Raw genomic sequence first — 24,852 nt, forward strand, 5'->3', positions numbered from 1 at the left:
CCGTAATCAGTACCTCGAAGTGAAGAACCACCAGCGATATGATGCTGTTGTTGTTTTTGTTTTTGGCCGTCGTCGGCTGGTCGGACGTTAAGCGAGCGCACGTTAAGAATTTAAGATGCCGAACGGGATGCTGCAGTCCAGTTCCAGCAGTTGAGGAGAACGTATCTCATTGAAGGAAAATACAGGAAGTAAAAAAGGACGAGGAAGGAAGAAACGGGGTGTAACGAAGAAGAGTGGAAAGTGGAAGTGATTATTGAAGAGCAAGATAGACGCAACAGAACAGAGTTAAAGGTGAAGGCCAAGAATAAAGTGGTCTAAGCGCAGAGTGAAGCATAGAATCAAGGAAGGTGTGAAAGAAAACTCAAAATTCCCCTGTGAATAAGTAAGTGGAATGATTTTTCTCATCTTGTGTGGAAAATTCCAGTAAAACAAAAATATACCAGGTTTGTAAAATATACAAAAAATGCTGCGAATAAGTGAAAAATACGAAAACTGATACAAACATCGGAAACTGAACTGGTATTTGTTTCAAACTTATTCAGTGCAGGAACTTAAATTTATCTACACCCAACCGGAAAATGTAAGATTCTTTTACAGATGTGCATTAAAAGTGTGCAGAATTTGCAATGCTTTGTGACATAAACAGATTATGTAATGTGGCCACCGGAAGGTTTTTAACGTAAATTTGAAATTTTTGGTTAGCTTATTTTTAGAACAATTTTTTGTTTCCTCAAAATTTATGTTGGTGTCAAGAATATCATCTCGTGAAGGTTTTATGTACATTCTGGAAAAACTTGTTTGTACGCTGCAGTTCATTGCAAGACCTATCACTACATTTGTTGTATGAAACATATGCACTGCCTATACTCGCATATCGGACCCATATGGATTTTCACTAAGTTTAAGATAACAACGTTATCCACTATCAATTGGTACCTACTTTCATATTACGTGATAAAACTACGGGCTTTGATCATGAATCATGTGAAAACGTAATCAAGTCAGTTTGTCTCATAAGCTAGTCCATCAGTCCCATCCTGAAATTCAAACATTGCGTAGTACTAGAATTTCGACTAGAATGGGGTGCGTTAATCGTTTGCTTGGGACCAATAGGCTAGTCAAGTAGTGAGCCAATTTAAAATCGTTAGTTTCGTATTGATTGTTGCTAATACCATAGAGGTAACTCTAAGACCAGAAGGTCCCGAAGAAACGTGCTCAACTTTTTGGCTCAGCTCTGGTACTCTCTTCGGTCCCAAGCTATTCGATTTACCCCTCGAAACATAGGAAAATCCACTAACCCCTCATTTTATCTGTCAAACTTTCATAGTGCAGCAAAACAAACATAGTGTAACAGGTCTGTGCCATAAAAAGGGAGAAAACATAGTGTAGTACTAGAATTTTGACTGGAATAGGGTACGTTAATCGATTTGCTTGGGACCAATAGGCTAGTCAAGTAGTGAACCAATTTAAAATCGATAGTTTCGTATTGATTGTTGCTACTACGCTACTACTGGATTGTACTAGAGTCGGTGTATAATGAGTCACGCCAAGAGAAAAACAGTTGAACTCGCATCACGCTTTTCGAAAGATTCCCTTTCTTTTAACTTGGCAACAGAGGACTTCTACATCAACTTCAAATGACTTCTAGCGAGAAAAAAATAATAGCGGCTGTAGTAAATCATTATATCAGTGATTTTGTCAAATTATCTTAACAAAAAATAGTTGAAATTCTCATTACTGATCATTACCAGACGTGTCCCATGACAATTGAATGCTCACTGCGTGTTAATTATCATTTCTTCGATTATACTTTATATTTGATTGCAATACCTTTTGTGGACCTTTCATAGCATCGTAATGTTTGTTTACTTTGCACGATAGGTAGCTGGTTTGACAGTTCGATAGGTAGACTTGGCTTCACTCTTGGCGTGACTCATTATACACTGACTCTAGATTGTACTAGCATTTTCATCAAATGTATTGAAATGTTTTGGTTCTATCTCTTTCACTCTACTGAAAACTGAAATGCATAAAAAAAAATGAAAAAATGATACTACTGTCAAAGACCATTGCACAAAATCAACATTGAAAATTCTATTACAGCGAACCACATTATTTTAATTGATTTCTTCGCCAGTTAGTCGTCTGTCACTTCGGTTATGGTTGTGACAATTCTGCTTTTATATCACCATATTTTTCGCTGACATAACAAAACATTCAATCTTCATATGCCTGATTTCAACTTGAAATAGATATCAATTTAAGACCAACAATTGAAAAGGCCTCAACTCCATTTTGTAAACAAACCTTGTAAGGCAATTTTGTCGCGAACCGAAGCTTGCCAACGCAAACCAACAAAATAAGCAGGTAGGGGAAATTCTCTTCTTCCCGATTGTGTTTTAGGTTTACCAATGTAGGTTTCGGATCGCGAGAAAATGGCCTTACAAAGTTTTTTTTTTTTACAAGATTAAGTTGAGGCCTTTTCAATTGTTGGTCTTGAATTGATTTACTATGATTTTTTTAATATTTGGCGATCGTGGGAATCGCACTTCGTAACATCAACAGTCATTTTTTCAATGCCTGCTTTTACCACATGGAACTGATATGGGATTATAGGCAACCATGCAATGGATATAAATGAAAAAAAAAGTGTTGCGTGTAGCAGCATACTACATATCTATACAGAGCTGGAAAAAGGGCCTATCTGCTTTGATCGATCCTCTTCATCGACTTTTTCTTTCGTTAATAACTCAGCTGTCACAACATTCTCTGTTGTATTTGACGATTTGGACGATTGATGAAAACCTCCTTTATCATGCTATGGGGCAAAAATAGCACGAAAACTGTTTGCATAGCCGTGGTTATCAAAAGAGAAAGTTGATGAAGAGAATCGATCAAAGCAGATAGGCCCTTTTTCCAGCTCTGTATAGATATAGTCATGCCAATTTAGAATCGGTAAGTTTTCAATCGGATGTATCTCAGAATCTGTTTGGTTAAGAATAAAACGTTATCAGAAGAAAATATCATGTATTTATTGTAGTCTTAAGATACAATATGGGTTTGGCGATTTTTATTGCTCTCGAATGAAAATTCGAACTTTGGGCTTGATATGTGCCATCAACTTCTGCACAAGCTGCTCATCAACCTTACCGGCTGGTTATTCCAGTATCTGGCCATTGAAATAGTATCCTTAGCCATTTTTCCACTCTTCTTCAGTTTAGCTATGATGATACCCCTATTGACCAATGCACCGAATGAACTCACGAAACAAAAATTGACTTTCGAGCGGTGCCGTGTTTACTAAAAATGAACACATGATGTAATTAATGCTCACGCAACTTTAGAAATTGTCCAATCAACTTTTATAAACAACTTGTTAGGCCCTTTTTTCACGAGCCGAAGAACACCCACGAAAACCAAACCACTATCGGAAAGGGGAGAATTCACCCTACCCGATGGTGTTGTTGGTTTGCATGGGCGTACTTCGGTTCGCGCGAAAAATGTCTAACAAGTTTTGTGTACATAAGTTGATAGGCCATTTTTAAATGTTACGCGAGTATTATTCACGTGTTCATTTTAAGGAAACACGGCACCGCTCAAACGTCAAATTTGTTCATGCAGTTCATTCCGTGCATTGGTCAATAGACAAGTGCACGGGTGAACTTCTACTTCTACTGAAAAAAATTGACACAACAGCGGGGCCCTGTTCACTAAAAATGAACACATGAATAATGCTCGTGTAACATTTGAAAAGGGCCTATCAACTTTTGTAAATAATTTGCTAGGTCCTTTCACGAGGACCGAAGTACGCTCACGCAAATCAAGAGCACTATCGGGAAGGGGAGAATTTCCCCTACCCGACAGTGTTGGTAGTTTGCGTGGGAGTATTCGGTTCGCGCGAAAAAGGCTTAACAAGCTTTGTGTATAAAAGTTGATAGACCCGTTTCAAATGTTACGTGAGTATTATTCATGTGTACATTTTTAGTAAACAGGGCCCCGCTGTTGTGTCACTTTTTGTCCAGTGAGTGAGCTCAAATCCATCCGTGCCCTCGTCTATACATTTTGATTGGGTGGAAATCCGGGCAGTTTGGGGTGTTCATCTCTTTCTCAATAACGTCTACGCCATTATCGCGATACCACTGTCCAAAACTTGGCAGGCCCCGGTGGGGTCTAATGAACGGCAATACACATTTTTTCAGGCATTCGTTGATGTAACTGTAACTGTCCGTTCATATTGTTGGTTGTGATGAAAATCGGAGTCTTCTGGCCACACCCGAGCAGGAGACAATAACTAATGAATACCTAATTCTGATCTGCTACCAAAATTTGGTATTGACCAGCATGACATAAGAGGTAAAATACCAAAGAATAATACCAAAAAATTACATGCAAAATACTTTGTGAATACCAAAAATTGATATTTGGATACCAAAAAAATACCTGGGTGGTATTGTTTTGGTATTGTATTATCAAAATTTGGTATTGGAATGGTATTTTGGGAACATCTTTTTGGTATTATTTTTCCGTATCTTACCTCATACCAATTTAAGGTATCGAGATATTCGATCCTGCTCGGGCAGCTGCAGCTTTCCTGCCTAATCATCATTTAACCGGCAAACTTGTCCGCAAAAACAAATTTATATTTCTTGGGAATATCTCCGCGACCTATGGCAACATAAAACTTCTGTCTTGGAAGTTGTTTTTGGTCCAATTTGATAGCGTTTTGACCGTAATGTTTTGCTTTACGGTCTTGTTCGGTTGATTAATAGCCCGATACTAGAATCCCAGTTTGTTGGCCACACCCACGTCAGTTCTGGTTTCTCTTTGAAAGCCTACCGCTTCGAGACTTGGATTGTACCTTCCGGGAAACATAAAAACGTTTCTTTAAATGTTTCAGCACTGTAAAGACGGTGGTTTTGGCCATTTTAAACTCCTTTACGATCCTCGTATCATGTTGGGTTTTCATATCTTGTGTGCAGAATTAATTCTCTTCTTTTTTCTTCCATCGCGTTCAAGAAAACAAAACTGTTTTTTTTATGTTTTGCGCAGGACTTCAAGAGAAATACATTGTTAACAAATTCCTGTTAAAAGATTCCAGAACCGGCAACTAAGAGCGCTGTTACAGTACAGGACAAAAAGAAGCGTACCGATTCTAAAATGGCAGGGCTTTACTTTATACGTACATACTACATGATTGAGTGGTGATAGAACTTTGAAAATGATTGATATTAATTTTATCTTGCCTGGGCTAATAAAAAATGTATGAACATATTTCAAAGCGCAGGAGTTTACTCTGGTATGGATTGAGCAAAATTTATGAATCAATTCAAGTCTCAGTTACTCCTATCATCCTAGCATATGTTATATAATGAGAATTAATATTAGCATTCGCATTGACCAAGTTAAATAAAGGGCGAACACGAAATTATTGCGACACCGAAAATGTCATGCCAATTTTCTTATAATGTTTAGAATCAAACCAAAATTTTAGGGTAGTTTTATACATATATTTACTTCAAAAATCAAAATAAAAGTTAATCGATGGAGCCTTGAGTGTAAAATTGAACGCATTTTCGCTTGATGCCCTCCATCAAAGTCTTTACAGTGTCATCCGATACCAGTTTCTCAGTTTTTTTTTCCATTTTCTTAACGTGTCCTTCTCGTCTTTGACTGTCTTCTTGCTCTTCCGAAGTTCCCGCTTCATTATTGCCCAGTACTGCTCCACCGGGCGCAGCTCCGGACAGTTTGGCGGATTCATGTCCTTTGGAACAAAATGGACAGAATTGGCCTCATACCAACAATCAATACGAAACTAACGATTTTAAATTGGCTCACCACTTTAGTAGCCTATTGGTCCCAAGCAAACGATTAACGTACCCTATTCTAGTCGAAATTCTATTACTACACTATGTTTGTTTTGATTCGCTATGAAAGTTTGACAGATAACATCAGGGGTGTGTGGATTCATGCAGCACATGCAGGGGTGAGTGAAATAGCTTGGGACTGCTTGGGACCGTTGTTCTGGTACTGAGTGAGCCAAAAATAATAATGATTTTCTTCGGGACCCCGTGGTCTTAGAGTTACCTCTATGCTCATACCACTCCAGGACACTTTTAGAATAGTGGCATGATGCCAAATCTGGCCAAAATAGCGTAGCTTCGTCGTGCTGCTGCAAGAACGGCAAAAGACGCTTCTCGAGGCACTCAGATTTGTAGATCTCGCCAATTACTGTGCCCTTTGTCACGAAAGGCTCACTCCTCAGTCCGCAAGAGCAGATGGCCTGCCAAATGAGATATTTGGAGGCGAACTTCGACATTTTCTTCTTCTTAAATTTGTCGTCCACATCGAACTTGCTCTTGACGGTGAAAAACTCCAACCCCGGAATTTGCTTAAAATCGGCTTTTATATACGTTTCGTCGTCCATCACACAGCAGCCATATTTTGTCAGCATCTTCTCGTAGAGCTTCCGTGCCCGAGTTTTAGCCGTCGATTGAAGCTGCTCATCGCGGTTTGGGAAGTTCTGTACCTTGTATGTATGTAGTCCAGCTCTCTTCTTTGCATTCTGGACGTAGCTCTGCGACATGCCGATCTTTTTAGCCAAATCACGGCTTGAGACGTTGGGATTTGCTTTAATCATCCGCTTCACCTTTCCCTCCGTCTTTTTGTTCTCCGGTCCCGGTTTTCTTCCAGCTCCTTTGCCGTGGTCCAACGTCAACCGCTTCTGGAACCGCTTCAACACTCTGGAGACGGTTGAATGGTGAATGTTCAACATTTTTCCAAACTGCCGGTGCGACAGGTCAGGAAATTCCAGGTGTTTGGAAAGAATTTGTTCTCTCAACTCGCGTTGGTTCACCTCCATTTTAGTTTAATCGAAAAACACGACTTCGAGTTTCACAGCATGTACACAATACACATCAATGAGAAAGTGTGCAAAATTTGGTTGATTTTTACCCAATGGTAAAAAAGTTATGCCCTGTTGAATGTGTCGCAATAATTTCGTGTTCGCCCTTTAATATAGTAAGAATTCCCAACTGGTTTTAAGGGAAAACGGATATCTATTGCTGAACACCTAATAAACAGAGACTGATTACTATACCTCAGATTAAGACATATACCTCTCCGATACACAATATACACAATGTAGAATAGTTAGCCCGCATCGTGCTCTCTTGCCGTGCGGATCTGTTTGCTTTTTGCTGGAGGAAGTGTTACTACTACCTAAAGCTACAACAAATTTATGCAGCACTTTTCAGTGCTCAACCTTTAAAATTTCTACCTTGTTCAACTCTTATTCCTCTTCGATCCTTGTTTGGACCCTACCCGAGGTAATCCTTCGTGGATATCGATTTGGAAAATTCCTCTTCGATCCTTCAGATTCTTATAGTAATCTGCTTGGAAGTCGATTTGGATAAACGTTTTACTGCCGCTATGGCGCCTAAGCGAAAATGACAATCTCTTGATCCCCTTTCTGATTAAATTAATTTGAGTAATCAATTTGATTTGCTAATGGATGATGAGAATGATCCATCATCCAGGAAAAATTCTAGTAATCTTTCCCAGCTTATTGCCAAGAAGGAAAATATTCCCCATTTGAACCTTTGGGAGTTTCTGTTGAAACAAACTTATGACAACTTACGTTTATTGCTGCCTATTTGCCATTCCAATGCGTAGGCCAGCAAAAGAATTTTCTCAAGGGTGATCTTGAGAAACTTACCCGTCTTAGGTCTTAATTCTTCATTATTGGTGATTTTAATGCAAAACACTGCTCATGGAATAATGCTCAAAGCAATTCCAATGGTAATATTCTGTTTGATGATTGTTCGGCAGGTTATTACACTATTCAATATCCAAACAGTCCAACATGCTTTTCTTCAGCAAGAAATCCCTCCACTATTGATTTGGTCTTAACTGATTCATGGCTGACTTCGGTTCTGATCATCTTCCAGTAACTTTTGAAATATCCCAATAAACAATGTCTAATCCCAACCGTTCTACTTTCAATTACCCTAGAGTAGATTGGGAGCAATATCGAACATTTATGGAATATAATTTTGATCCAAACACATTTTTGCAAACCATAGATGATGTTATTTATGCTCTTGAATCTCTGACTACTTCTATAGTTGAAGCAAGAGCTGCCTCAGTACCAAAATGCGAGGTTAAATTCAATTCATTTATAATAGACGACGATCTTCAGCTCTTTTATCCATTTCGTTTATTTGGAAGGCTCAATCGCGTTAGCTTTACGGAGCCGATAATTCATTGTTCACTGTTTGTAACAAAATTCACTTAATTCTATGTCTAGTAGGAGTTGGGCCGATTACTCGCGGCTTACTCGAGGTTAGAGGGGTACATTGTTGAAGGATAGGATCAGGGGAGGAGGTTGGGGTAGGGTTTCGTTGTCTCATCAGAGCGATGTCGCCAGTATGAACGGTAGTGTGGTTTTAGATTCGTCTGGAGTTCGACCGGCTATGGTGACCAGTGGGCGACGATGATATTCATCGTGACGGGGGACAAGACAAACAAAAACTAATAAAGAGATACAAAAAACAAACGAATTAAATTCTTATACTAGACGTTTGCAGAAACACATAAATCGACTGCATATAGCAGAGATCGCGGGTACCCAACACGTCTCTGATAGGAATATAGGGTTGTCTTCCTTGGGCCTCGAGGGTATTCAAAAGTCGCTCTCTGGCGGCGCTATTATCCGTACATTGCCAAACTGCGTGATCGATGTCATCGTAACCGTTTCCACAGCGACAGATGTTGCTGTCCACGAGGTTTATTCTATTAAGATGAGCATCTAGCGAGTAGTGGTTGGACATAAGTCTACTCATCACCCGAATGAAGTCACGAATTAAGCCCAAGCCTTTAACTCACGCTCTCGAAGAAACATTAGGAATAATTGAATGTAACCACCGTCCAAGATTTCCATTGTCCCAATCGGTTTGCCAACTCGAAAGGGTACTCTGACGCACTAAATGGTAAAATTCATCGTGTGAAATTTGCCTGTCATATAATTCGCCTTCCTGCGCGCCCACCTTTGCGAGAGAGTCCACCTTCTCATTGCCTGGGATTGAGCAATGTGAGGGGACCCATACAAAGGTAATCATATATGATCTTTCGACCAGTACACTCATCTGCTCCTTTACCTTTGAAAGGAAATAAGATGAGTGCCTACCTTATTTCATCGACCGAATAGCCTCAATCAAACTGAGACTATCCGTGAAGATGAAGTAATGGTCTGCGGGCATGTTGGAAATCATCCCCAATGCGAAGTTGATTGCTGCCAGCTCAGCAACAAAAACGGAACAATGTTCCTGAAGTTTGCGGAAGGCACTAGAGTTTTCATTGAAGACATCGAAGCCAGTGGATCCATTGAGACGGGACCCGTCTGTAAAATATCTTTTCATGCACTTGACTTGTTGGTACTTTTCAGTAAAAATACGTGGGATAATAATAATAGAAGTTGATCGGGAATCCCATGAGTTGCTTGTTTCATGGTCAGATCATATTCAATTGAGGAACTGCGATTGGTGAAGTGAGCACGGTCTGGAGTGTAACAAGGAAGACACATATCTGACGATATGTAGTGGTGGTAGATTCTCATAAATCGAGATTGTGTGTTCAGCCCAAGAATTTCTTCAAAATTATCAATTATAAGTGTGTTCGTCACTCCGCATTTGATTAGTATTCTAAGAGAGAGCTCCCAGAAACGGTTCTGGAGGGTTGTTACTCCTGCCAGAACCTCAAGACTCATGTTATGCGTTGAGTGCATACAGCCGAGAGCAATACGCAGACAACGATATTGAATTCGTTCCAATTTTATTAGGTGAAATTTTCTTGCCGAGAGAAAGCAGAAAGAGCCGTACTCTAGAACAGAGAGAATAGTTGTTTTATAAAGCGTTATGAGGTCTCCCGGATGAGAACGCCACCATGTGCCGCAAATTGAACGGAGAAAGTTGATCCTCTGCTGACATTTTTGCTTCAAATACGTAATATGGGTATTCCAAGTGCACTTTGAATCAAACCAGACCCCAAGGTACTTGAAAGACAATGATTGGGTAATGTTTCTGCCCAAAAGATTAAGCTTCATTTGGGCTGGGTACCGCTTTCGAGTAAACACTACCAGTTCAGTTTTCTGCGGCGAGAATTCGATCCCTAGATTCATAGCCCAAGAAGACAAGTTATCTAAGGAGCTTTGCAATGGTCCTTGCAAGTCCACGGCATGTGGACCTCTTACGGAAACCACACCGTCATCTGCAAGTTGTCTTAGCGTGCATTGTTCTGCCAAACAGTTGTCGATATCTTTGACATAAAAGTTATAAAGAAGAGGGCTGAGACATGAGCCTTGGGGCAGGCCCATGTAACTAATTCTGGAAGTTGTCAGTTCTCCATGAGAAAAGTTCATTTGCTTTTCTGACAACAAATTGTACAAGAAATTATTTAAAATTCCAGAAAGTCCACATCTGTGCAGATTGTCTGACAGAATTTCAATGGAAACTGAATCAAAAGCCCCATTAATGTCCAAGAATACTGAAGCCAATTGCTCCTTGTGCGCAAAGGCCAGTTGAATATCTGTGGAAAGCAGCGCTAGGCAATCGTTTGTTCCTTTGCTCTTGCGGAACTCAAACTGTGTATTTGATAGCAATTTATTTGATTCGACCCAGTGATCGAGTCTCCGAAGGATCATTTTCTCCAACAATTTCCTAATGCACGAAAGCATAGCAATCGGACGGTATGAGTTATGGCCAGACGCTGATTTGCCAGGTTTTTTAATGGCTATTACTTTGACCTGTAATCAGGCGGTACAATGTTGTTTTCTAGTAAGGAATTGAATAAGTCTAGCAAGCGTCTTTTAGCGATATCTGGGAGATTTTTCAGAAGATTGAATTTAATCATATCGCTTCCCGGTGAGGAGTTGTTCGATGAAAGAAGAGCCATAGAGAAATCCAGCATTGTGAATGGTCAATATTCAGCTCTTGATCCGTCTTAAAAATGTCCGTAGGAGACAATATCAAAGAACACGCGATCCTGCCATGAAAGTTATCTGGAGGGATTTGCAGACCCGAGTTCCAAACCCTTTTGGAAACTCACAAAAAATTTGAAAAAACCTCAAAAGCCTATTCCAGCGCTTAAAGAAGGTGGTAAAATTTTGATCACAAATTCGGAAAAACTCAGAAACTTGCTAACCAATTCGAGAGTTCCAATAATTTCAGTTTGGGTCTTACTAGTCCTAGTGAGAATCAGGTTGCTAGGGATTTTCTGAATATTTTCTCTCGGGAAAATATGTTTGATGATTCCTGGGAGACTGATAAAAAGTTACTCAATATGAAAACTCCAGGTGATGATGGAATTTTCTGTATCCTCATCATAAACCTCCCAGAGAGTGCCTTGTCTTACTTGGTAAAATTATTAAACAGATGTTTCCATTAGGCATACTTTCCTGATAAATGGAAAAATGCAAAAGTTTTTCCAATTTTGAAACCGGATAAAAATCCAGCTGAAGCTTCTAGCTACCGTCCAATAAGTTTGCTTTCTTCAATAAGTAAACTTTTTGAAAAGATAATTTTAAATAGAATGATGCTCAATTTTTGCAGATGAGCAGTTTGGATTTCGCCATGGGCATTAAACTACTCATCAACTCTTAAGAGTTACCAATTTAATTCGTTCAAACAAATTTGAAGGCTGCTCAACTGGATTTGCTCTTCTAGACATAGAAAAAGCATTCGACAGTGTTTGGCATGAAGGTTTGATTGCTAAATTGAAAAAGTTTAATTTTCCACTCTCTATAATGAAATTAGTTCAAAATTATTTTATTGACAGAACTCTGCAGGTAAATTATCAAAATTCAAAATCTGAACGACTACCGGTTGTAGCAAGAATTCCTAAGGGTAGCATTCTTGGGCCTGTATTGTATAACATTTTCAATTCGGACCTCCCTGATTTGCCTTAGGGTTGCCACAAATCTTTGTTCACTGATGACACAGACATTTCCGCTAAAGGAAGAAATCTTCGTGTTATTTGCAGCAGACTGCAGAAAAGTTTGAATATTTTCTCTTCTTATTTACAAAAATGGAAGATTTCTCCCAACGCTTCCCATATTTCAACTTATAATATTTCCCCATAAGCCTAGAGCTTCCTTTTTGAAACCTAGTAGTAGTCACATAGTCACTATGAACGGAGTTCCAATTTCCTGGTCAAACCAAGTGAAATATCTTGGATTAATACTTAATAATAATAAACGAATAAACTTCTAATATTTAAACAAGTTTTTAGACCGGCCATGCTTTATGCTGTGCCAATATGGTCTAGTTGTTGCACTACCAGGAAAAAAGCACTCCAAAGGATTCAGAACAAAGTTCTGAAGATGATTTTGAAGTTGCCTCTCTGGTATAGTACTGCCGAGGTTCATAGAATTTCGAATGTTGAGACTTTAGAAGAAATGTCCAACAAAATAATTAATAATTTCAGGCAAAAATCGTTGCAATCCTCTTTATACTTAGATAAGATTTAGTTTTAGTTTTTAGTTTTAAGGTTTTTTTTTTATATCTTTATTAAGGAGACTTTCAGCCGTTGGCTAGTTTTAAGGTATGAATTGTTATAATGACATGCAGGTTTAAAAAACCTGTTTAAAATACTGAATTGCCAAGACAGGAACTATGTAAAAATACTTAGATATATATCATAACAATTAAGGCTGGTAAGTTACTGTAGTAACTGGAGCACCTAGGTTAAAATTAAATGTAATTTATTTTTAATTTAAAACAAATAAAGAGTTAAGAAAAAAAAAGGTATGGGAATTATCATAACAGAGACTTTAGAACAAATGTCCAAAAAAGTAATTATTAATTTCAAGCAAAAATCGTTACAATGCTCAATTGCAACGATTAGTTCGCTTTATTCTTAGATAAGATTAAGTTTTAGTTTTTAGTTTTAAGATGTCAACTGTCATATTGACATGCAGGTTCAAAAAACCTGTTTAAAATATTGAATTGCCGAAGCAGAACCAACGTAAACACACTTATATATCATAACAATTAAGGCTGGTAAATTTCTGTAGATATCTAGATTGAAATGAAATTTAATTTAAATTGAATTTAGATCAAAATAAGGAGTTAAAAAAATTGAAAAAAGAAAAAAGGAACACTTCAATTTGACCCTAAATTCGAACTAACTTATTGAAACGCCATTGAATTCACTTCATATAAGGATAAAAATTAATCCGGTCGGGCCGCTTCTTTTGTTTTTGTGATTGATTGGCGCAAACATTCATTTCACACGTTCTTACTGACTTCGTTCGGCAGCTTTTGAACTGAAGTATCGTACCAAACGCACAATTGACACGTTAACGCCGAAATCATGGATTTATTTGATGTATTCTCCTTGATTGGCCCAAAATAGGCGATTAGGACGAAGTAGTTGTCTACCCCAATTAATATTTTTAATTATCGAAACATGATTGCTTCATACGGTCAAATCTAGATTTACTGGGATGAAATGTGATTGAAAAGAAGCCATTTTTTAGAAAGATTTTTCGTTGTGGAAATTCAATGCAACAATACATTTGTTTTGTCCCTGATTGGTGGATTAGTTTTTAACAGTCACAGGGTTTGTACAAAACAGGGTTTGTACACCTTCCTTAATGGGTTACTTGATTTCAAAATCATAAAATTGTAAATCCAACTCATGGTCAGTAATCGTACCATGTGGTTCCAGTTATCCGATAATCGGGGGTTAGTTGAAAAATCACTGTTAGTCCATGTCTAATATTTCAAAATATTCTCAGTTAATTTGAACTGCCATTGATTTTGGGACTGACAAACGAATTCAATCATACCACAAGATCTAAATTTGACATACACTATTTTGGTGTAGCGAGACTTGATCATAACTGTTGATTTTTCCGGTCCCACGTCCCCCAGTGTGCCTTATAGATCATCGATGACGAAACTACATTATGAGCCGCATCCACTCCGTTCACCTCCATGTGATTGAATCACATCTCCCTTTTTCAGAGACAAAGGAAATCCTACAGATGTAGTTCCATCGGTTCATAGTTGCAAGCGACACGATGTAATGAGTTGTTATAGTAAGCTTCGAAAACTGGAATGATCCAGTAACCGGGCACAAACCAGTTTTACGCAAACGTGTCCGCTTAAACTAAACTAAGACGGCTCTTTGACCTCTAGCGCTTACTAGAGGGAACCTGGCCGATTTAGAACACCGTGCCGGTAGACTTATCACTTGTAAATTCCAGCTGATAAGGTTTCCCCTCATCGTCGTGATCATGAGATTGTACTCTACGTTCACATGATCGTTCGGAAGTCAGTTGAGCGTACCGTAAACATTCTCCTACGGATGCTGTAATATTGCACGAAAACGTGAACGATTCCCTTTCTGTTCTATTGCTACGGATGCGTATGTTTATTCTCTATAATCGTTACTCTTCCGTAACGGAGCGTGGATCGTAGGAATAAACTCATAAAATGATTACGGGCATTTCAAGCGACGAAGGTCGCCAGACGAATACATATTTGAACGAGGATCACGACGCTCGATAAGCTTTCGGACGTTTTGGACACATGCGGCCGTTATGGGGCTCGTTCCATTTCGGTACGGTCTATATTTAACATCGTACCAAACTCTAAAAAACCTTTCCATTATCGCAGCTCTACTACCATGTTGTTTTGAAACGGTTATCTACGTAACACTGAATCGACAGAAAATACCAACCATTCACTTTCCTATGAATTTGCGTTGTTGACCGCGAGCGAAAATCTGTATTGGAAAAATATTTTCGTATTGATTAGAGCGTTATTTTTCAATTTGTTTTCCGTAGGAAGATCCCCTGTGAACAGACGGAGAGTTTGCACGTAGTAACAAAACAGCTGACGCACAAAAACACACACACACATACTCGTCAAGATGATGTCCAGAAAGTTGGTCGAGGAAACACGTGAAGCCGGTTTCCGTGACGTGCCAGATCACTTCAAGATCAGCAACTACGGCTACGGGAAAGACAGCGTGAAAGTTTTGCACGTGGTTCGAAACGGTTTGGTACATAGTATTAAGGAGTTCGAGGTGGGAACCAAACTAAAGCTGTCAAGCCAGAAGGATTACCTGCAGGGTTTGTGTGACTCTAGGGAGTAATTTTCCGAGTTTTAATTGTATTTTATTTTGCACACAGGTGACAACAGTGACATCGTGGCCACCGATTCGCAGAAGAACACGGTCTACCTGCTGGCACGCAAGTATGGACTCAAGACACCGGAAGAGTTCGGTATCCTGCTGTGCAGTCACTTCCTGTCCAAATATTCGCACGTCAACGAAGTTTCGATTCACATCGATGAGTATCCATGGTCCCGGATGGGTTTCGGCAAAGGTCCATATCAGGATCTTCACAACCATGCCTTTGTGTTCACTCCGACTGCCGTCCGGTATTGTGACGTCACGCAGAAGCGAGGTGGTGAGTGTTGGCTATTTTAAACGAATTATGCGGTCTGAAAATGTGTTCGTATTTTCAATGCAGATTAGTGGCTCTAACAGTAGAATTTTTCACTAAGATTAAAAAATATATGCAATCGTATACGTTCAGTCTTCAAAAGGCATACCTTTGCTCTAAGACAGCACTGTCAGGGTAAATTGAGTTGGTTACTTACACATTTTTCATAGAGGGTGATACGGTCAAAATTTGGTCAAGGGAAAACGCGTGTAAATCGGTGAAATCGTTTATTTAAAAAATCAAATTAAATTTCTTTTTCAAGTTCAATTAGTATAAAATTCAGGAAAAATATTCAGTTAGGCTTCCGATTTTCCAAATCCGAATTGCCGGGCCTTACGCTTGACCCCTGCCATCAGATTTTGGACAGCCACCTTGTCCACCTTCTTCGCCGCAGAAAGCCAGTTTGCCTTGAACTGCTGCTCGCCCTTAGCAGTTTTTTTGGTCTTCTTTAGGTTCCGCTTGACAATAGCCCAGTATTTCTCAATTGGGCGGAGCTCTGGCGTGTTGGGAGGGTTCTTGTCCTTGGGAACCACCTGCACGTTGTTGGCGGCGTACCACTCCATGGCCTTTTTACCGTAATGGCAAGATGCCAAATCCGGCCAAAACAGTACGGAACAACCGTGTTTCTTCAGGAAAGGCAGCAGACGTTTATTCAAACACTCTTTCACGTAAATTTCTTGGTTGACAGTCCCGGAAGCTATGAAAATGCTGCTTTTCAAGCCACAGGTACAGATGGCTTGCCAAACCAGATATTTCTTTGCGAACTTTGACAGTTTCATGTGCTTGAAAACATCTGCTACCTTTCCCCTTCCTTTTGCCGTATAAAACTCCTGTCCCGAAAGCTGCTTGTAGTCGGCTTTGACGTAGGTTTCGTCGTCCATTACCACGCAGTCAAACTTCGTCAGCATCGTCGTGTACAGCCTCCGGGATCGCGCTTTGGCCGTCGTATTTTGTTTATCATCGCGATTTGGAGTCACTACCTTCTTGTAAGTCGATAGTCCGGCTCGTTTTTTGGCTCGATGCACGGTTGTAGACGATACACCCAGCTTATTTGCGGCATCTCGGAGAGAGAGGTTAGGGTTTCGCTTGAAACTACCGGCAACTCTCTTTGTCGTCTCAGCGGCTTCCGGTTTTCGATTTCCCCCCGATCCAGACTTCCTGGCTGTCGACAAACGTTCCCCAAACACTTTAATTACATTTGTAACGGTTGATTTGGCAACTTTTAGCGATTTTGCCAACTTTGCGTGCGAGTAGCTCGGATTTTCGCGATGCGCGAGCAAAATTTTGATACGCTGCTCTTCTTGCTTGGACGGCATTTTGACAACTGAAGAGTGAATTCCAAAATCAAAATAGGAGCAACATTCTACACACACACACCTTCAAAATGAGGGGTGTTCAGGTTTTTTAAATGCAAAATTGAAAGAAATACGTCAAGTTGATATTGACCAAATTTTGACCGTATCACCCTTTATGTGTGCCCCCAGTGGGAAATCATTTGCATTCATTTCGTGCATTAATTTTCATTCATTTGCCTCTAACTTTTTTCATCAACATAATTCCGCAAAATTATGTATGGAGCTTTTGTAGGTTTTGTTATTAGCTGCAATTTTTGAAAACAACTTAAATCCGTATCTCTTATGCATCACGAACCAGAGCGAACAGAAGCCACTACTCTCTAATTCGTGATGCATAAGAGATACTGATTTGAGTCATGGGCAAAAGTGGTAGCTTACAATAAAACCTACAAAAGCTCTATACATCATTATGCAGAATACTGTTGATGAAAAAAGTTAGAGGCAAATGAATGTAAATGAATGCATGCAATAAATGTAAATGATTTTCCATGCCTGGCCCCACCCACCTCAAATCCATGCGCCTCTTTAAGAAGTTTTTTTTTTTTTTTTTTAAAGCTTTATTCACCCTCCGTTACTCGTGCCAACTTTTATAACACGAGTACTCGCGCGTTGTGAGTTTTCCATTGCCATTTTGCAGCCGAGCTACCAATCGATATGAAACCAACGGGTATTCATTTAAAAAACTTATTTTTAACTAAACAAGCTAAAATTTTATCACAGTTAACCCACAAAAATGCGGATAATAGAGAAAATGTGAATGGAAACCGCGTAAACGGTGTCCGTACTACGTGGGATTTGACTTAATTGGTTCCAACATGGAAAATCTCGAGATCCTGACCAGATAGAAAATTACTGTCTTGGGCAAAGATGTTCTAGAGATCATAATCTTTTTACTGGTGGAGAGTAGTTCAGAATTTTCTCACTACGTAGCGCCAGAATACATGTGAAATTATCGCATGTGATATATCTCGAGATCATGACCAGATAGAAAATTATTGTCGTCGACAAAGTTGTTCAGAAGGTCAAGGCCTTTTCGTTGGTGGACAGTAGTTCAGCGTTTTCTCACGTCACGGCATTAGTATACCTGTTAAATTCTCGCATATATAAAATATTTCTAGATCCTTACCTTGAGCTTGAGCTTGATTGACCGCCCACGGTTGCTACTCTGTTATTGCCAGATCAGCTGTAATTACACAGAGAACCAATAGACGATACTTGGGACTAGCAATCATCCTCAATGTGTAAAAACTTATGATCTTAAATTAGGCCATACCAGCGCCGGAAGCGCCCGAACACAGGTCAAGAAAGGAATGGGAAGGATTGTGTTGACATGACACTCGCTTTGACACCTCTGCACTTCCACGAGGAATCACTGGGATGTTGGATAAGAGGGTTGGGTTTGCAGCAGGGTTTCGTTTTGGTAAACGATAAGCTGAATTCATGTCCTAACGATCATATAACGCGAAGGAGCTTGGGACTAAACTCACGGTCTTCTGCTCAGTAAGCAAAAACGTTTGCTACTAGGCAGACGAGCACCTTTTTAATCACCGAGTTGCTGTTATTGCCATATTAACAAATAAAACGATTGACGAATCTTGAATGTGGAAGGGCCTGAGATTAGACTCATGATGTTCTGCTCAGTAAGCAAAAACGGTTGCTCTAAGGCCACCGAGCCCCTCATATCACATAATACCGTTGCTCAAATTTTTGTATCCATTCAAACCCGGAACCAACGACAACAACGAGTTTCGCAAAATACACGATACACAAGTGATTTTACCATAAATCTCTTTGATATGTAAGGACCTGGGACCGCATTTTTCTGCTCAGTAAGCAGGCCACTGTAACCGACGATCTTTCAAATCCGAAAACTAAAAACTACGAAAAAGTACTTAGGCCTTCATTAAGTTCCACTTTCACGCGACGTTCAATGACAGGGTCCTATCCAGGATTACATCTGAAAAATCCAAATCTGGCCAACGCCCACCATAAACCTAAACCTGCTCTAATCCACCTGAAATGACTAACGAATGGAAGACTTTGACTACCCAGCCATGCAATAGTCTCATTCCGTGCCTTATGGCAACTTGATGATTCTATTGCGCTCATCTTCTGGCACCACCCAGGGAAGGCTTGGTCCTGTACCCAATGCTTAACTTATCTCCATTCCACTCAGCTACTCGCAATTTCTTGTGATATAGTGGGCAGAATATTATTATATGAGACAATTCAATGCAGACGTCTTTCCAAATTTGGCAGATCGATAGGTATTCGGTGAGTTACCATGATAGTTGCTATTCAACAACTCGACAACGTCCCATCGTCAACGCCTGCTATGAGAATTTTCCATGGCAGACGGCAACGAAATGACGTCATCGAGCTATCGATCAACTACCCTGGTTATCGCCTGGTACCTTATAGCACGATGCTAGGAGGCGATCCGGAAGAATCGATGAGCACCTCTCCCCCTATAAAATATTTCTAGATCCTTACCATACAAAAAGTTACTGTCTTCGGCAAAGTTTTTCAGGAAGTACAGATCTTTTCGTTGGTGGAGTAGTTCAGAAAATTCTCACTACGTGGCGCTAGTATATACATGCAATTTTCGCATATACAATAGCTCGAGATCCAGAGCAGATAGAAGTTACTGTCTTCGGCAAACTTGTTCAGGGTGTCAAGTAGTTTTGGCTGGTGGACAATAGTTAAGAATTTTCTCACTACACGGCGCTAGTATAAACGTGAAATTCTCATATAAAATATCTCGAGATCCTGACCAGATAGAAAGTTACTGTCTTAGGCAAAGCTGTTCAGGAGATCATAGCTTTTTTGATGATTAAAAAGCCTTGACATCCTGAACAACTATGCCGAAGACAGTACCTTTCTATCTGGTTGGGAACTTGAGATATTTTATATGAGAATTTCACATGTATACTAGCGTCGTGTAGTGAGAAAATTCTGAACTATTGAGCACCAAGTAATAGGCTTTGATCTCCTGAAAAACTTTGTGAAAGACAGTAACTTTTTATCTGGTCAGGATCTCGAGATATATCACATGCGAGAATTTCACATGTATACTAGCGCTACGTAGTGAGAAAATTCTGAACTACTGTCCGCCAGCGACAAGGCTATGATCTCCTGAACAGTTTTGTCAGAGACAGTCACTTTCTATCTTGTCAAAATCTTGATATATTCCATGTTGTAATCAATTAAGTCAAATCCCACGTAGTATGGCCACAGTTTACGCGGTTTCCATTTACATTTTCCCTATTATCCGCATTTTTTTAGGTGTTTACTGTAATCAAAGTTTAGCTTGTTTAGATCAAAACAAGTTTTTTGATGAATACTCGTTGGATTCAGATCGATTGGTAACTCAGCAACAAAATGGCAATGGAAAACTCATGTGTGTTGTACAAAGTACAACAACGCGAGTAACGGAGGGTTAAAGAGATTTTTAGCCTTAGGCTAGTTCATCTCTAACCTTTAAGGAGCGCCCATAGTTTACAATGACTATGTTTCGGTTGGAGGCGAACCAGCCCCAGGCTGAAAGCCTCCCTAATAAAGATAAATTAATTAATTAATTAAGTTTCGGTCTTTGGAGTTGGCCTTCTTCAAGGTAAAGTTGTACCACAGACAAACAGACATATCACATTGATTATTTCTCACTGCAAAACATCGTCGCTAGAACAGTATCGCCATCTGTTGAGTACACAGTGATGGGCCGTACGTTCAACAGATGGCGGTAGTGTGTAAACGTCAAACGCAAGGGAATTGACTATGTGCGCCACAGGTGGTGGTACTACCAACCAGTGTTCGGAAAAACTCAATAACTCAATACTCATGCATGACTTTTGCCTTGCAAAATTCAACGTCGCAAAAATCACCGATGAGTTTTCAGCTTAAAAAATTCATTTATTTTTATTTTGGCGTTATTTATTGTTATTTCTATTGATTGTACATCAAGAGTTGGAAAATTAACAAAACATGCATAACCAATGGTATCAATTGACGTTTGAGTGGTTTTTATGAGCTTAAAGTTGGAATGATTTTTCGACGTTGTGAGTGTGAATGCGTGAATATGCATGAGAATCTCAAGCGTGAATTTTGTTTGCCACATTCGCACGCGAGTTTATTCTCGCAAGGACACTCAATGAACGAGATTTGAGAATGATCTTTCGAACACTGCTACCAACTAAGAAATATTCAAATTGTCCGATAAATCGATGATCAACTTGCTAGTGTTATGTCTGTGGTTGTACCGTCTTTGGTTCAGTACAAAATGCTTGCGATATGAAACTAAAAAATAGCCCTTATGAAGATCCCTAGATCAAAACGTTGGCGATAATAAAACCACAGACAAACAGACACAACTCTTGCATTTAACAATCAATTTAAATGCTTGTTAGTTGGTAGTACCACCGCCTGTGGCGTGAATCATCTGTTGAGCGTAGTGAACAGTGTGTTTTAGTGACGATGTTTTACAGTGAAAAGTACACAATGCGAAATGTCTGATTGTCTGTGATTAAAATGTAATCAACCCCTTTTCTTGAGACGAAACAACCTTACTAACTCACCAAGATCTTTAAACTTCCCCGAAAGCCTAGACTTTTCAGAAGTGTACGGAGCTTCTTTGAAGTTGTTTGAACTGCCCTAAAGATCTCTGAACTTCATTAAACTTTTCTACACTTTCCTGAACTTCTCAGAACTTCTTAAAAGGTCCCTGAATTTTCCTAAAGTTAACTGATCTGAAGGAACATCAAATTTGATCTACCATGTTAGTTCCCGTTATTTCCGTGAAGTTTACGAAATTTCCTTGAAGCTCATGGAGCTTCCTTTAAAATCTCTAAACTTTTTTGACCTTCTATGGACGTGCTTGAAGTTTGCGATCTTTTATGAAGTTTCCTAAATGCTCAAGAAGTTCTGAGGAGCTGGACATTTTCCTGAGATTGTTGGAACATTCTGGAAATTCCTGAAATGTTCCATAATTGGGTTCTTTAATTTTGAAAAATATATCGGTTTTTACATATCATCCGAAAGAGCTTCGTTTTCCGAGCACAACGATATTTTTTTCGAACCTACACACTTTCATCTCGATTTTTAAATCAAGATTTTAAGTAAAATAATAACTTCACTGTTTGACACTAAACTAACAAACTGACAGCTCGCTCCCATACAAAGTGACACCGAGGGGCGCTAATAAGGTGATTTTTGCAAATGTAATCGTTCTTATTTAAAATAGTTCCAGTGTACCAAAATTGATGAAATTTTGGGTTTGGGTTCCATTTTCAATACAGATTACGAATATGCATTTACCTCAATACCCTTAAATAACCCAATTCCTCGGAGTTTCTTGATAGTTCCTGCAATTATTTAACGGAACTGTTGTGGAGTTCTTTGATCTTCTTCGAAGCATGCTTGGCATACACAGTTTTGGTCACGGACTGCTCATTTACTAATAACTTTGCACACAGTTGACGAAACATAGGGTAGAGAACTACTTCGGCCTAATCGCCCATTTTGGGCCTATCGAGCAGAAAACTTCAAATAAATCCATGATTTCAGAGTTTACAAGTCAATTATGCGTTTGGTACGATACTTTAGTTAATAAGCTACCGAACGAAGTCAATGAGAACGCGTCATATGAACGTTTGCACCCATAACTCCCAAAAACAAAAAAAGCGCTCCGACCGAATCAATTTTTATCTTTATCCGATAGGCCGAAGTGAATTCATTGTCGTTCCAATAGCGTTAGGCCGAGTTTAGAATCCATAGGCCGAGTTTGGCGTCAAGAAGCAGTGTTAGACTTTTGACAATATGTCAACAATTTGTTTCTCTATATCAAATCTTACGGTACGTACGGAAAGGTAAATAAATTTGGAAGCCATCAGTAATAATAACATTCCGTTTGGTGCTAAACTGCGCTAGAAGAAAGACTAAATGCGGGTTGTGCTTAATAGGCTGGAAATTGGGTAGTTAACCCTAGTTATTTTTGAAGCATTCGATATAATAGAGTTAAAGCTTGTTATAGATACGTAAAAAAAAGTAGATTTTAATTCTAGTTATATACTATATTGGTTATTGCGTTGTAAAAATGCCGTTAGAGATGTTCGCTGCACATATCGGACTTATAGTGTTAAAATTCATTGGTGTTGATTCAAATGTTAAGATTTACCTACTCTTTGCATGTCTATAGTAAACTATGATCCTAATCTATCAATTACTTTAAAGAAACACAAATTTCAACAACTGAGTGAAAAGTTATTAACAAATGAGCAGTTGCTGTGTACAACTGTGCATGCCAAGCATGCGTCGAAGTACTCTTAGGAACCCTGAAAAATAAACTGAGTGAAACTGCATATACATCCCTAAATTTCTTTAAAGTTCTTTGGACTTGCACTTGATTTGGTTGCTATTTGAGATCATACGATCAAAAATACAGGCGAAAAAAAATCGCGTAAAAACAGAATAGAGCTTATTTCATTTAGGTGATCACCGCTGTAGGCTGTACAAGATTACACCTTCTACCATCCTAGAGCATTGAGTCTTAACATTCACTTTCCTTCCCCCCCAACAGATCAAATGCCCACGGTCATCAGTGGTCTAGGCGAGCTTCGCGTCCTGAAAACAACCCAATCGGCATTCGTCAACTTTGTCAACGACGAGTACCGTTCCCTGCCGGATCAGCACGATCGCATCTTCAGCACCGTGATCCGCTCGTCGTGGCAGTACTCGACCGTAGCCGGTGTGGATTTCGATTTCTGCTGGAACAAGGTGAAACAATGCATCCTAAATACGTTCGCCGGCGAGACGGAGAAGGGCATCTTTTCGCCGAGTGTTCAGAATACGCTCTATCTGGCGGAGAAGTTGGCGCTGGAAAGCATTCCGGAGATCTCGTCCATCGATATGACCATGCCCAACAAGCACTACTTCAACTTTGACTTTAGCAAGTTTCCCAAGCTGATGGAGGGGCAGGAACTGAAGGAGGAGACCGTCTACTTGCCGGTCGATAAACCTGCCGGTATCATCTATGCGCAATTGGACCGCAAGTCGGTGACAAAGAGTAAGCTGTAGGGAGAGACTTAGGGTAGTTAAGCAAATGAAAGAATTTAATAATTCTCGAATTTATAATGTATTAAAGTTTATTTACTAGTATCAATAAATAACTTGTCAAAACTGGTGCAGTCTAAATGGTCACGATCAACAATAGAAAATGAACTACCGACTTGTTTCTCTCTAAGTACCCTTCCACTCTAAGATGGGGTTAGGGTGCCTATTTTTCAAAATCTATTGATAACATATCCTAAGAGATACAATATTTGGGCGTAATTGCTTTTGTAAAAAAAAAACACGTCAATCGCCGATTTTTACCGAATAAAGACTCAAACTCAAAAGCTACCAACACAAACAGGTAGATGAATGATTTTTCTATAATATGTTATAGTTTGTTCGCGAGATGGAGCTGTTATTCACGATAAATTTACGATTAACATATCTGTCTAAACCAAAAGCAATAACGCCCAAATATTGAATCACTATGGATATGATGTCTTGTGTGGAAAATGATCATTAGAACAGATAAGGACTAATTAAGCATCCATAAATTTGCTACTTTCGTTAATGGTGGCTCAAGGAGTTTAGTTTCAACTCCACTTTCCATTCCGCTCTATTCGAACTTTTTCCATAGGGTAAAGTAGCCAAGCGGTGAGAAGCATCTGTAAACGAAATTTATACCGCATTTTTTTACGACTTTGGAGGATGCCATCGTAATCAAACAACATTATCGGGTAGGAGAGAAAAGAGCGTTAGACATTTTGTGATCCCGTTCTATTGTTGATCTAAACTCGGAAAAAAATCCGTTCCCGAAAACGGGAACGGACCGTGAACTAAAAATCACGGCCAGCTATCCAGAACAAAATTGTCTCAAATATACACCGTGAACTATGGTTCGCGGCTGTGGTTCACGAATATGGGAACTCTTTTTTTCCCGTGAAG

At 39.4% G+C, this 24,852-nt stretch overlaps 1 protein-coding gene across 1 annotated transcript; it reads left to right on the forward strand.

Moving 5' to 3' along the window:
* The first annotated feature begins 183 nt into the window (after positions 1-183).
* Uro (Urate oxidase) lies at positions 184-23,995 on the forward strand. The gene is made up of 4 exons (XM_065227571.1): positions 184-382; positions 14,846-15,133; positions 15,194-15,472; positions 23,435-23,995. Exons 2-4 carry the CDS (start codon positions 14,932-14,934, stop codon positions 23,929-23,931), a joined length of 978 nt encoding a protein of 325 aa, XP_065083643.1. The 5' UTR covers positions 184-382; positions 14,846-14,931; the 3' UTR covers positions 23,932-23,995.
* The last annotated feature ends 857 nt before the right edge of the window (positions 23,996-24,852 follow it).

This window comes from Ochlerotatus camptorhynchus, unplaced genomic scaffold, assembly GCF_037179485.1.
Source record: "Ochlerotatus camptorhynchus isolate MF236.1 unplaced genomic scaffold, CSIRO-AGI_Acam_v1.1 ptg000274l, whole genome shotgun sequence".
Taxonomy (NCBI): Eukaryota; Metazoa; Arthropoda; class Insecta; order Diptera; family Culicidae; genus Ochlerotatus; species Ochlerotatus camptorhynchus.

What these genes read in the sequence shown, in the direction of transcription:
- Uro (XM_065227571.1), top strand. Translation starts at nt 14,932, where the DNA reads ATGATGTCCAGAAAGTTGGTCGAGGAAACACGTGAAGCCGGTTTCCGT. An exon ending in CCAGAAGGATTACCTGCAGG is followed by an intron (nt 15,134 to 15,193) that starts GTTTGTGTGACT and finishes TTTTGCACACAG; the next exon opens with GTGACAACAGTGACATCGTG. An exon ending in CGTCACGCAGAAGCGAGGTG is followed by an intron (nt 15,473 to 23,434) that starts GTGAGTGTTGGC and finishes CCCCCCCAACAG; the next exon opens with ATCAAATGCCCACGGTCATC.